The sequence below is a fragment of the Sinocyclocheilus grahami genome, unplaced genomic scaffold (genome assembly GCF_001515645.1).
Source record: "Sinocyclocheilus grahami isolate Dianchi unplaced genomic scaffold, SAMN03320097.WGS_v1.1 scaffold74.1, whole genome shotgun sequence".
Taxonomy (NCBI): domain Eukaryota; kingdom Metazoa; phylum Chordata; class Actinopteri; order Cypriniformes; family Cyprinidae; genus Sinocyclocheilus; species Sinocyclocheilus grahami.
This window is the reverse complement of record NW_015505253.1, coordinates 1,465,948-1,479,391: the sequence shown is the minus strand read 5'-3', so window position 1 is coordinate 1,479,391 and position 13,444 is coordinate 1,465,948. Positions and strand designations below refer to the sequence as shown.

The 13,444-nt window shown below is 36.1% G+C and overlaps 1 protein-coding gene across 3 annotated transcripts in view; it reads left to right on the top strand.

Annotated features, from left to right (window-relative positions):
* LOC107585730 (roundabout homolog 1-like) overlaps window positions 1-13,444 on the top strand; it is a 48,946-nt gene that overhangs the window by 26,919 nt on the left and 8,583 nt on the right. For 2 of the 3 annotated variants that reach the window (XM_016272877.1, XM_016272876.1), the window contains exons 11-17: window positions 990-1,193; window positions 5,551-5,577; window positions 6,493-6,535; window positions 7,784-7,938; window positions 10,382-10,756; window positions 11,612-11,722; window positions 13,063-13,201. In XM_016272877.1, coding sequence (XP_016128363.1) covers window positions 990-1,193; window positions 5,551-5,577; window positions 6,493-6,535; window positions 7,784-7,938; window positions 10,382-10,756; window positions 11,612-11,722; window positions 13,063-13,201 — 1,054 coding nt within the window. The remainder of the gene's footprint in view (window positions 1-989; window positions 1,194-5,550; window positions 5,578-6,492; window positions 6,536-7,783; window positions 7,939-10,381; window positions 10,757-11,611; window positions 11,723-13,062; window positions 13,202-13,444) is intronic. The other variant, XM_016272878.1, reaches the window with a different exon arrangement.

The following is a 13,444-nucleotide window of genomic DNA, read 5'->3' as shown; positions in this document are numbered from 1 at the left end:
AAACTTTTATTCAGCAAGGATGTGTTAAATTGATGAGGTGATAGCAAAGATTTATATTGTTAGAAAAGATTTATATTTTGAATAAATGCTGTTCTTTTTAACTTTTTATTCGTCAAAGAATCCTGAAAAAAAGTATTGAAAAAAAAATATTATTTTAATAGTATTTTCTAAAAAAAAAAAAATGGCAGCAAAACTGTTGCCAACATTGATAATTCTAATAATAAATCAGCATATTAGAATGATTTCTGAAGGATCATGTGACACTTTAGACTGGAGTAATGGCTGATGGAAATTCAGCTTTGCATCACAGAAATAAATTACATTTTAAAGGATATTAAAATAGAAACCATTATTTTGTATTATAATAACATTTTGCAAGTATCTTTTCTGATCAAATAAATGCAGCCTTGATGAGCATAAGAGACTTCTTTAAAAGTCTTACTGATCCTAAACTTTTGAGCGGTAGTGTAAATAATTATTATTGCTGTCGTTATTACTACTACTATTATTATTAACTACAAATATTTTCTGTATACGCTTTTACAAATTTAAAGGAATGTTTTGCATTAAACAAGTTCTGTGACATGCAAAAAACATTTATATACTATATTATTTTTATTTATACATTTATTAATTTAGTTATTATCTTATTTTATTAAATACAATTATATTAAAAAGTTTTACAAATTTAAAGGAATATTGTGTTAAACAAGTTCTGTGACATGCAAAATTGTATTTTATTATTTTTGTTTTGCAATTATCTTTTAGTTGTCTGTTATATTAACTGGCTTTACTATTATAGTTATTGATTTTTAACTGTCAATTCATTTTTTTTTCCCATAACCCAATTGGATTATGTGCAAATCGTTTCTTCTGAAACTGACAGCATTCCGCAGGTTTATTGTACCTGAAATATTTCTTTCATTATTGCATCAGTGTTATGGTCTATATCAAATCATTTTTTCTCATTTCTCATGTCTTTCTCTCAGACTCGTCAGGCCGTGTTCTTCCGCCGCCGCTGGACGATGACAATACAATTTCCCAGCAGATCTCAGACGTGGTGCGTCAGCCGGCCTTCATCGCGGGCCTCGGCGCGGCCTGCTGGATCATCCTCATGGTCTTCAGCATCTGGCTGTACCGCCACCGTAAGAAGAGGAACGGCCTCAGCAGCAGCTACGCCGGCATCCGCAAAGGTCAGCCCAGCCAGCTTGAACTTCATTTCTCTTTAGCGCTGGTGCTACACCACTGATTTTACAGTGTCTTCACATATAATGATTTCAAAACGCATAAAATATAACATCAGTAGGAGGTTAGTCACTCCAACCTAATCATTATGAATCCCTGAGCTTTCATTAAGGAGGCGTGGCCTGTGTCTCATCTAAAGCAGAAACATTCCAGCTGATCTTTTAATATTGAGTTTGTGTTAGTCAGAGGGAGATGTTTAATCGTTACGTTATCAACTATTCTTTCTTTCTTTCGCTGGTTTAATGTTTGGCTTTGTAATCTCAGGTTTAATCCCAAACATCAGTCTCTTTTATTAAAGCTGGTATGAGAATACTTTTCCTAAATTAGATAAGCCCTATCCACAGCCACATAATTCATATTTTGTTTTCAAAAAGCCGTTTCCTCTCTTGACCCTGATGAATCGTGGCTGATCCTTTACAGTCTGAATTAAGAGCAGCTTTTGCTTTCTTTCCGTTTTCTCTTTCATTGAAGAGATGACTGAGATGGCGAATGGAACAATGACGTTTTTTTCCCTGATGCGTGTCTCAAGGACATGAAGCTAATGGAATGTTTATTGGCAGGAATCTAAAGGAAAAGATCCAAGCCATTCATTAGCGTTCACATTCATAGACTCCCAAGGCTGGGCCGCATTCAAGTTAATTGAACGTGTCGACCACAAGAGCACAAAAAAGCCCAAATGAATATGTCCATTTTTCAAGGTTGAGAGCACCTGAATTCATTTACCAGGATGACTCGACAACATCTTGTTTCAACAACCGCACAAGACTGACAGGTAGCTTTTGAAGAGACATTCTTTCTAAATGTTAGTGGAATTATATATATATATATATATATATATATATGTACAGTGGTGTGAAAATAAAGAGCAACACATCATGCCACGATCGAAAGAAATTCAGGGACAGATGAGAAACAAAACAGTTGAAATGTATCAGTCTGGAAAGGATTATAAAGCCATTTCTAAGGCTTTGGGACTCGTGTATATATAAAGAAAAACACGCAACAAAAACGGTTTGCAGGGCTCAGCATTAAGCTTAGCATGCGGATATGTGCAGTCTGGTCGTCTCCTAGTCTAGTTATAACCAAGTTATCTTGTCTTGGAAGCTTCAGTTATAAAGGTTGACAAACAAATTACTGTATGCCATCGTTTTCTAGCAGTAATGTGCTAATTAATTTATTATTGCAAATTAAAAACCTACTAAATTATGTTATAAATAATAGGTATTTTAATGTTAGTATAAAATTAAATTAAAATTAAGATATTTTAGAATATATATATATATATATATATATACATACATAAACACACACACAATAAACTATATATTGCACTTTAAAGAATGCAAGTTTTACTAAAATAAAATGTATTTTCAGTACACAAGGTATTTTAAAGTTTTAAAGTTAGTATAAAATAAATAAAATATTAAATATATAAATTTTTATTTTAGATTTTCATATTACAACGTAAAGTTACTTATTAAACTACATATATAGAATATATGCTATATATAATATAACTATATAAACTATATATTGCAGTTTAAAGAATGCAAATTTTACTAAAATAAATTAATTTTTTTTCAGTACGCATCAAGCAGGAAAGAAATCTTGATTGAGCCCTAATTTATGCATGATGGTAAAATGTTATAGCCCAGAAGGTACATAGAAACGTAGTGCCTTTTTGTGCCTGCAAGCAAGTGAGACAATTTTCATTGGTTTTAGCATCTGTTGAGCTACTAAAGACCTGTATTACTGTGAAACACAGGTTGCCATGTTTGAACCGGTAGCTGCGAGTCTCTTGAGCGTGAACGTGTTTGAGCAGAGGTGGATAATAGTAAACACATGAAGTGTTAATCTGCTCTCCGGGTGGAACGGGGTGATGGGGAGAGTGTGTGTGTGTGATGTACATGTGCGTTTAGCTGTGAATGTGTGTTAAATTGTTTAAAAACACTGATCATCCCCAGACTCCTGAGATCTGATTTATTTATCGTCCATCAAATGATCTTTTTCCCATGCTGCATTTGGCCTGCCAAGCATCAATCTACTTCTGCTTCAAAGCCTTCATGCATACAGGATAAAATCATCAAAAAACGGCCCAATCTATTAGACTCATCTTTACTCAAAGCACTGCCAAGAAGCAGACGAGCGCAGCCGATAAACGTGACATTTGAAAAGGACGGCAGTGGCTGACAATTTTAAAGGTTGTTTTCCCGTAAATACGTGAAGATGAGAAGGTGAAGACATTCTGATGTATCGGTGTAACACTGCCAGAAAACAATCCTGACGGCATCACACGCAGCAGCTTCCTGCACAGATACTTTGATGTTTCTGATGGGCTGTTTATTATGAATTCTGATCCCATATCGCCATTCAGCCGTGTTCATCTGCTTATTGGAGCCTTTGATCAACATGAAAGAAACTAGATTTCACATCAGACCGAGGGCATATGTTATAATAGATTTAAGTCGAAGTTAATAAAGTACACTGTTAGACTGCAGCCTGGCACGAATTCTTACTATTCACATGTCACATGATTGGGTATATTATCATTATTATTATTTATGTTAATAATGTAAATATGTTTATTTTAATTATACTAATTTAAAATACATTATTATTATTTTTTATTTGTTTGTTATATTTGATTATATTAACATACATTTATTATTAATAAAAATTATATTTTGTATGTATAATAATACAATATAATATTAAATATTATGATTTATTATAATAGATTTAAGTCAAAATTAATAAAGTACACAGTTAGAATGCAGCTGAATTCTTCGAATTCACATGTCACATGTTTGGGTGTCTAATAATAATAATAATAATAATTATTATTATTATTATTATATTTAATTATTAATGTAAATGTTTATTTGATTTGATTATATTAATTTAAAATACATTATTATTATTATTATTATTATTATATTAATATAAATATGTTTATTTTTAATCATATTAATTTAAAATACATTATTATTATTATTATTATATTCATATAAATATGTTTGTTTAATCATATTAATTTAAAATACATTATTCTTATTATTATTTGTTTGTTTTATATTTGATTATATTAATATACATTTATTATTATTAAAATTATATAATAATAATTATTATTATATTTAATTATTAATGTAAATGTTTATTTTATTTGATTCTATTGATTTAAAATACATGATTATTATTATTATTTTAATTATATTAATATAAATATATTAATATAAATATGTTTATTTTTAATCATATTAATTTAAAATACATTATTATTATTATTATTATATTCATATAAATATGTTTGTTTAATCATATTAATTTAAAATACATTATTCTTATTATTATTTGTTTGTTTTATATTTGATTATATTAATATACATTTATTATTATTAAAATTATATAATAATAATTATTATTATATTTAATTATTAATGTAAATGTTTATTTTATTTGATTCTATTGATTTAAAATACATGATTATTATTATTATTTTAATTATATTAATATAAATATGTTTGTTTAATCATATTAATTTAAAATACATTATTATTATTATTATTATTATTTGTTTGTTTTATATTTGATTATATTAATATACATGTATTATTACTAAAATTATATTATTTTTATGTATAGTGTGATACAATATTAAATATTATGATTTATTATAATGTTTAAATATGTAAATGACTAATTTAGTGGAGATTTTGTGGCAAGTATCAGTAGATCTTTTATTTAGTGTATGATAAAAATAGATAAAATAGAGGGGAAATTATTTCAATTTATAATTAAGCCACATATAGGGACCAGAATATAGTAAAGTGAGCTCTTTTTTTTTTTTTTTTACTTGGGCCAGTTAACAACCTCCCAGAACACCCTAGCAACTGCATATCAACATAGCAATCATCTACAAAATCCAAGCATTGTGGTGCCATTTTCTTCAGAAACTTTAGATGTCAATATTTTCCTCTTGTCTCTGATATATATATACAGTTAATCAGACACACAAGCCCACAACTGTAAAACCACAGAGTTCAGATGACAAGGAGAATGAAATGAACTGTGTATTTGTGATGAGGTTTCAATGTTCTGAGTAATTGGTAACAGACTCGTTACATCAGAGACTGTAAAATATAATCACAAGTGCCTTTTTGAAAACTTTTTCCAATAACTGCATAAATATTTAAGTTTAATGCACAGTGCTGCTACGATGAATAATTAATTTTTGAATAATAATTAGAATCTGATGAATAATTAATGTGCTCTTTTTTTCCTCTTTGCTCTGTGTGTCTGCAGTGCCCTCCTTCACCTTCACCCCCACAGGTAATCACACCTTCCTCACAGCACATATGCCCAGAATTCCCACAATCCCTAGAGTGTGACGACTTCCTGCCTGCTGGAGTTGGAAAGCGCACAGCAGTATAATGTTTCTCAGCCGTTGTAATGAAGTGTCCCTCAACACTCCCTTCAGTCACGTTCGTTCTGCACAGCAGAACTCCAAACAAATATGACACAGGCGAAGCGTGGGAGGCACGGCCTCTCTTTAAAAATACATCTCCCCACAAGAAAAGAACCCCAGTCTGAGTTTACATGGATCATCAAAGAGAACTTCAGTCGCATGGACTTGTCAGCATAAAAAGAAGTCAAAAAACATAAAAGACAGAGAGGGAGGAAATGCGTGCTTGACTAAAGAGGGCTGTTAGAACCGGCAGAGCGGCCCACCCTAACGCTTCAGACCGGATGGGAAGCTGTGACATCAGAAGTCTCATGACCAATTAGACGAAGAGAGGAGCCGGCTAGCATGAGGACTGAACTCAGATGACTTACATACCAGAGAAAGACGCTTAGACCCTTTCATTATTTCTCATCTCGTGCAATCTTTCTGTAACCGCTGTTGACTCACCTGGTTTTGGGAGGTTTTTATCAAACAGATGAGAGGGGAGGGATGGATTGAGAAAGAGAAGGCTTGTTTTTAGTAGCAAACCAAACAAGCTTTATTTCCACGAAATGCAGGAGCTTGTAAGATATGAAAGAAAATACAAGGCCAACAAAATATGCTTGGATGAGCCTGTTAAAGAGATAGCTCACCCAGAAATCCAAAATCTGCCATCATTCTTAAACTGTATGAATTAGTTTCTTCTGCGGACATTTTCTTTGCCCTTTGACAGCAAGACATTTATTTCATTACAGGTTTTCCATGTTATTTGTTCTCATTAATGTAACTTCTTTTATCTACAGTGGCCTATCAGAGAGGAGGAGAGGCCGTCAGCAGTGCTGGAAGGTGAGATGTTTAAAAAAACACACATTTTGTGATCCGACACCTTAAAACCTTGAAGTTAATATTTATCAGAAGCCAACAATGTCCGTGTGAAGGGTGTGTACTGTAGTGTAATTGCGTTTTATTGACACTAGGGGGCATTTTTGTCTTTGCAAAGACATTTTTGGAGGTTGTGCAGCGAGACGGAGCCCTGCAGAACCCAGATGAGACAAAAGCCCTCTAATGTTAGATTTGAAACCCTGCTAATGCAATCATTTCCAACCAGTTCATTTCACCGTGTGCATTTGTGCACCTCGTTCAAATAGTTGCAGACGATGCTTAGTGTGTGTCTTTTTTTGGAGTCCAGCTTTTAATCAAGCAGGTCTTTGCCCTTGCCTTTAAGCCTTTTGAAGCTAAAGAGTCTGTTAGAAAAATAAAAGAAAGAGACATACCATGCTGCAGGGATATGGAACGAACGAAGACAAGAGGAAGCCACGTTTACTTTGAAGCATCACGTTGAAGATTCATTGCACAAAACTCTTTCTTTGATGCTCGTTTTGTGTCTTTGATAAGCGTCCCTGAAAAAAACTTCCCTCATCTCCTTTATTTCCTTGGAAGCATTTTAAAGTGACCTTGTTTTATCATGAAAGCTAACTATCAAACATAAATCAGTGTTTTGAAATAAAAATGACTTTAACTGCAAGATTTGATAGAAACGGTTACTATGGGCGCTGGATGAATTCTTATATGCGTTTATTCAGAGCTTCTCCAGCTCTTGAGATCACGTTGATTGACTGTGACACCCTGGCATGCGCTGGGAGCTCCAAGCTCTTCCTTTAGCGATGGCTGGAGCAGCAATGTTCTCCAGCACTTGGGTAATCCACACGGAGATCTAACGGCCACGAGGCCTCAGGGAAACAGTGTCATCAGCCATGAGCAAGTCAAGCAAATGCAATCCATTTAGCACAGATACAGCCTAATGCACTGAGAGATGCACTGGGATACAAGGAGATGGGATAGGCTTCCTGTTTAAAGCTGAAACGGGACATTTCTGTGCCACCAAACAGAATAGTCTTCCCTCGGCGTGCCATTGGTCAAACTGTTAACCCTGCCCCAAAACTCACACCAATGGTTGTTCCGATGATGCTGTGTCAGGCTAGAATGCTGTTAATAGAAACAGCATTTAACACTACTGATCATGATCATACAGTGTGCATGTACCACTTCCAAGTTAACGTTAGTAATAAATCACCATGTGTCCATGTTTTCCAGGCCAGGCTTGTTGAACATAGGTGAACCAGCTACCCAGCCCTGGCTTGCAGACACATGGCCGAACAGCTGCTCCAATCACAACGACTGCCCCATCAACTGCTGCACCGGCAGCAACGGAAACAGTGACAGCAACCTGGCCACCTACAGCCGCCCAGGTGAGCGTGTGAGCGAGTGTGGGTAGGAGTCTAGCTGTTAGTGTACAGAGGCATGATGCTATGCTCGAATCAAAGTGGAAAAAATTACAATTATAAATAGAGATTATTTCAAGTTTTTTGCATTTATTCATTTAGCAAGCTTTTTTTAAATTTTTTATCCAAAGCGACAAATAAGGAAATACTACTTCTGGATGAGTTTGTTACTTAAATGTGACCCTGGGGCACAAAACCAGTCATAAGGGTCAATTTTTTGAAATTGAGATTTATACATCATCTGAACGCTGAATAAATAAGCTTTCCATTGATGTATGGTTTGTTAGGACAATATTTGGCCGAGATACAACTATTTGAAAATCTGCAATCTGAGGGTGCAAAAAAATCTAAATATTGAGAAAATCGCCTTTAAAGTTGTTCAAATGAAGTCCTTACCAATGCATATTACTAATCAAAAAATAAGGTTTGATATATTTACGGTAGGAAATTGACAAAATATCTTCATGGAACATGATCTTTAATTAATATCCTAATGATTTTTGGCATTAAAGAAAATCGATAATAATGACCCATACAATGTTTTTTTGGCTATTGCAACTTTGCGACTTAAGACTGGTTTTGTGCTCCAGGGTCACAGATGAGGAAAAGACTTGCTAACGACTAGAACAACAGGCTTTATTATATTAACTGTGACTCAAGGACTTGTTTAAATTAATTTAAAGCAATCGTTTGCCATTAACGGTTCAGATTTCCCCCTTATACCACATTGTTTGTGCAACAAAATTTTTATCGTTAATCGTTGAAGTTTGGGTTTGTTCATTTCCACTGAAGTTTCCAACTTGGAAGCAGTACGTTCTAGTAAACCTATCCAAGTTGGAAATTCCAACTTTCCAAGTAGAATGGAACGCAACTCAAGTATCGTGTCCTTCCTTTGACACACAACTGCGTGTGTGATTTGTTGGAACCTGGACGTTTTAGGGAAAATAAAAGCGGCCGATATTGAAAAGGCCCCGCAGGCTGTAGTCCAGCTATTCCAATCAGCCGTCTGATTTCCATACCGCCGTTAGAACCTTTTAATGCAGTTTCTTGCTTATTCAGGAAATCAGGAGCCGTTACAGAGGTCAAAATAGACCTGAGAGAGAAATAGAGAGGGCGAGGAAAGAGAAGGAGTGATGGAGCACCTCCAGGTGGCTTTATTTCAGGAGTCAGCAAGTTACTTTACAAACAAAAGAAGACCAGGTTGACTCGCGAGTCCAAAGAGACACACACTGAAAGTGACAAAGCGGCGTTAATCTACAGAGTTACCCAGTTTTCACAAAGCAACTCTTAGTTTGGACAGCGGTGTCACTGTTGGTTCATTTAATGATATTTAAATGTCACTACAAGAGCTTTTTTGTTCTCCGCTATCAGCTGGTGCGACTAAGCCGTTGGCTAAGAGTATTTCATTCATAACAGAACCCTTAAATGCATCCAATCCTTTCAGAAAAATGTCTTTCTATTGAATTTAAGAAATTAGCTACCATATTCATGGATAGGCCTGAGGATTAGGCTTTGTTTGTTCAGACCATCCACAGAAACCGTAGATGGAGCTTTTTTAACCCAAAAAGCTTGGCTTTGCCTTTGATATCCATTTATTGGGAGTGTGTTTTCACTAACACTAGATTTTATCCCTGTCGCCTTCATCAAAGCAGGAATGAAGGATAAATGTTGAGTGATTCTCACAGCATGACGTTTTAAAAGCTTGACACCTGCTTGCCTGGTGTGCCAAATACTAAAAAATCTCCAGGATATTAACCGGATCAGTACCCACAGGGCTTCTCTGGAAAGACGACTTAGTTTGTCTCATTCCATGGGATCTTTTATCATTGATACGTCAACCTTTGAAGTGCAGAGCCGTTTCTTCTTGTGGAAACAAGAGCCACGCTCGAAATCCGTCCAATGGCAGGCCGCGGTATTTACACGCCAAGCTTCTCGCTCAGATCCCGGCGAGGATTTGAATATTTTATGAACTGGGGAAAATTGGATCTGTCAGAGGATGGTCTTTTACAGCGTTCCTCGTTTCAGAGGCTTTTGATTCGGACGTGTTGGAACATCCTGCTTGATGAGCTGGGATGCCTTTCTCGTGGCTGCTCGGGAAACTCAAAGTGACACGCTTAGCTTGTGTCGAGGACGAGGGAGATGGAGGAGGACAGTGTCAGAGATTCTGATGAAACGTGTGTTATCTTGATATATGTATTTTGAGTATTCAACGTTATCTTTGAAATTTCTGGTTTCAAGTGTTCTTTCAGTGTCTTCTCTCCATGAGTTTCTGTAAATGTCCCCTTATTTTAAAAGCACTTCAGTCTGATCAGTACATAAATATCTACAACATATCAGAATCCAGGTTTATCCTTAGATCCCAAACAGTCTTTTGGCTATCAAAATGTCTTACTCCTCTTCTATCATCCAGCCGACTGCATCGCCAACTACAGCAACCAGATGGACAACAAGGCCAGCAACCTTCTGGCTCCCGACACGGGCCTTTACAGTGACGTGGACCTCTCCAACAAGATCAACGAGATGAAGACCTTCAACAGCCCCAACCTAAAGGATGGCCGTTTTGTGGGTCTTGGTGGTCAACCTACGCCCTACGCCACCACCCAGCTCATCCAGTCCAGCCTGGCCAACAACAACGTGAACAGCAGCAGCGGCGGAAGTGGAGGAGGAAGTGCTGACATTAATGAGAAGCTGAGCTGGAAGAGCAGCCAGGGAACGCCTCAAAAACAGGCTGACATCAACACGCCACTGCAGTATAACGTCATGGAGCAAAACAAATTGAACAAGGGTGAGTTTTGTGGATTTCCTTGCGGTCCCCAAAAATTTAAGGCAGATTTATTTGAATTTGATTTTAAACACTAGCTCAAGCTCTTCAAAGAAACCCATGCCATGTTTTTCTCGGTTTACCACAAAGGTGCGTCATCGAATTGCTGCTCTTCTTTTCTTGTTGCTCTATTGTCTCCTCATATTCAGACCACAATAAAAGCGTTACACGACTGTGATTCCTAATAGCCTCCCTGGCACCTTTACATGTGGCTTTTTCACTTTCTAACCCCTTTTTTATCCGTCACGGTTGCTCATATTGCGTGTATGTGTAATTCAACTCTGTGCTCTGCTAGTAAACTTAATCCATATTTATAGCTGTTGTTTTACTGTTTGGATGGGGATGAAGGTAAAGAGTAGACTGTAAAGTGTCGGATGTCTCAGAACAATGTGAAGCCAGAGATCTTAGATTACTATACAAATAAGGGGGAATGTAACTCAAACTCAAAGCTATCCATTATCTGCTGCTTCATATTGTGCCACTAAAAAGGTCATTGTGTTTGCTTTTTGACTCAACTTGCATGAATCTAACTGCGTGTGGGTGTGATATTTCACACTTGGTAGACAATTGAAACCAGTCACCAACAAGTCATAACAGCTTATGACTGAAACCCTTTTGTAACCTTTTACCACTCGACTGTCTGATGTTCCACTCTGAAGCGTTCTGCATTGAAGTGTATGCATTTTATAAGAGCTTTCATTTGTCTAGTTCACAAAATATTTTTTTCATTTACTCTAAATGAAAGGACTGGATCATAATGCCTTACCAGTATGTATAATAAAAACTAAAGCTCAAAATCTCTTGACTGCAATCGCTTAGACCACTATCGAGGTGAGGGGCCCGTCTCAGGCACCATCCCCTATAACCAGGCCCAGGACGTCCTCACAGGAGGAACCTACAGCAGCTCCGACAGGGGGAGCAGCACTTCTGGTAAGACATCCATCAATCCACTATCTATCTATCTATCTATCTATCTATCTATCTATCTATCTATCTATCTATCTATCTATCTATCTATCTATCTATCTATCTATCTTCATGCATTCATTCATTCATCCATCATCCATCCATCCAATGTTTTGTTGTTCATCCATCCATCCATCTAAAGTTCTGTTGTTCATCCATCCATCCATCCATGCAATGTTTTGTTGTTCATGCATCCATCCAAAGTTCTGTTGTTCATCCATCCATCCATCCAACCAACCAACCAACCAACCAACCAAGTTGTCATTAAAACCTGCAGACATAACCTCCTAAACGGTTAGCCTGCAATTTATCGCATTATTCAGTTTTCTTCTCATTTCCATTATTTCAGAGCCTTTTCATCACTTCAAGAGGCAGTAAATAATATGCAAAACAGGACATTTACAAATCGCTCACTCATTGTTGAGAAACTCCGGGGGACAAAGAGAAACATTTGCGTCCGAACAAAAGGAGGCGATTCTTCCTCACGATTTCTGAGGTGCACGAGTGCATATCTTAAACGGCAGAAACAATCTCTCTCTCAGTCCTAATTCCTTTCGTTAAAACCATGTTCCCTGCAGATTTCTAAGGTCTGCCGCATTTTCCCGGGATGTGTCTGATTTGGAGGATATCCCCCTCCCTTTTTTGCAATTCGCCACACCGTCATTAATTACTCCGGCGTTCATCCATCCGACTCAAAGAAAGGGGGGATAATGTTGTCAGAAAGCCGGTGTTTGTTGCGGGACAAAGATAAATGAGGCCCATTCTGCGGTGTATGCAAGGCTGCCGGCGTAATGCATCGTATCTATTTTTATATTGTATTTGAAGTTCAGGTAATTAAAGAGAAGGTCTGAGTGCGTGGAGGTCCTCACAGCTCATTGGCTCTGAATTTTAATTCCTTTCTGTTAATTGGCCTCCAATGTTTCTCTTGTTAATGCTCTCTCTCTCTACCTCTCCTCTGGGCAATGAAGAGTGTTAGTTTTGAAAAATGACTCATTTTTTGATGGAGAGCGCAACGTTAATTACAAATAGAGAGATAATGCGCATAAGCGTTTTACACCGCATAAATTATGTTGTGGGTGTCATTAATGTTGCTTCTCCTGAGTGTAAAAGTGCCATTTGTTTCACACATGCATCAAGCTCGCAAACAAACTAACAGAAAAAGAAATGAACCAGAACTTAAAGCATTTTAGTTTGCAATCAAATTAATTTATAAGTTCAGATGGCATTGTGGCCTGGGAGTTAATATAGCACTGTTTGTATCACACTGAATGTGTATTTTTTATTTTTTTATTTTTGCTTTACAGGAAGTCAAGGACAGAAGAAAGGTGGGCGATCAACTAAACAGATCAAACAGAACCCAATGAATTGGACTGAACTGTTGCCTCCTCCTCCTCCGGTTAATCCACCACCGTGTCAGGAATACACCCTCGCGATGGATGACAGGTTAGATCAACACACAAAGGTTTTCACTTATGGTGTACAGTATGCTTACAATGCACATTAGGAATTACATTCATAGTTTATGTATTTCAGATTTTTAACCATTACAATCATATGTACATACAGCATTTTAAATGAATAAATGAATATTATGAATTTGTATTATTTGTAAATTATTTATATATATATATATATATATATATATATATATATATATATATATATATATATACACACACAATAAAA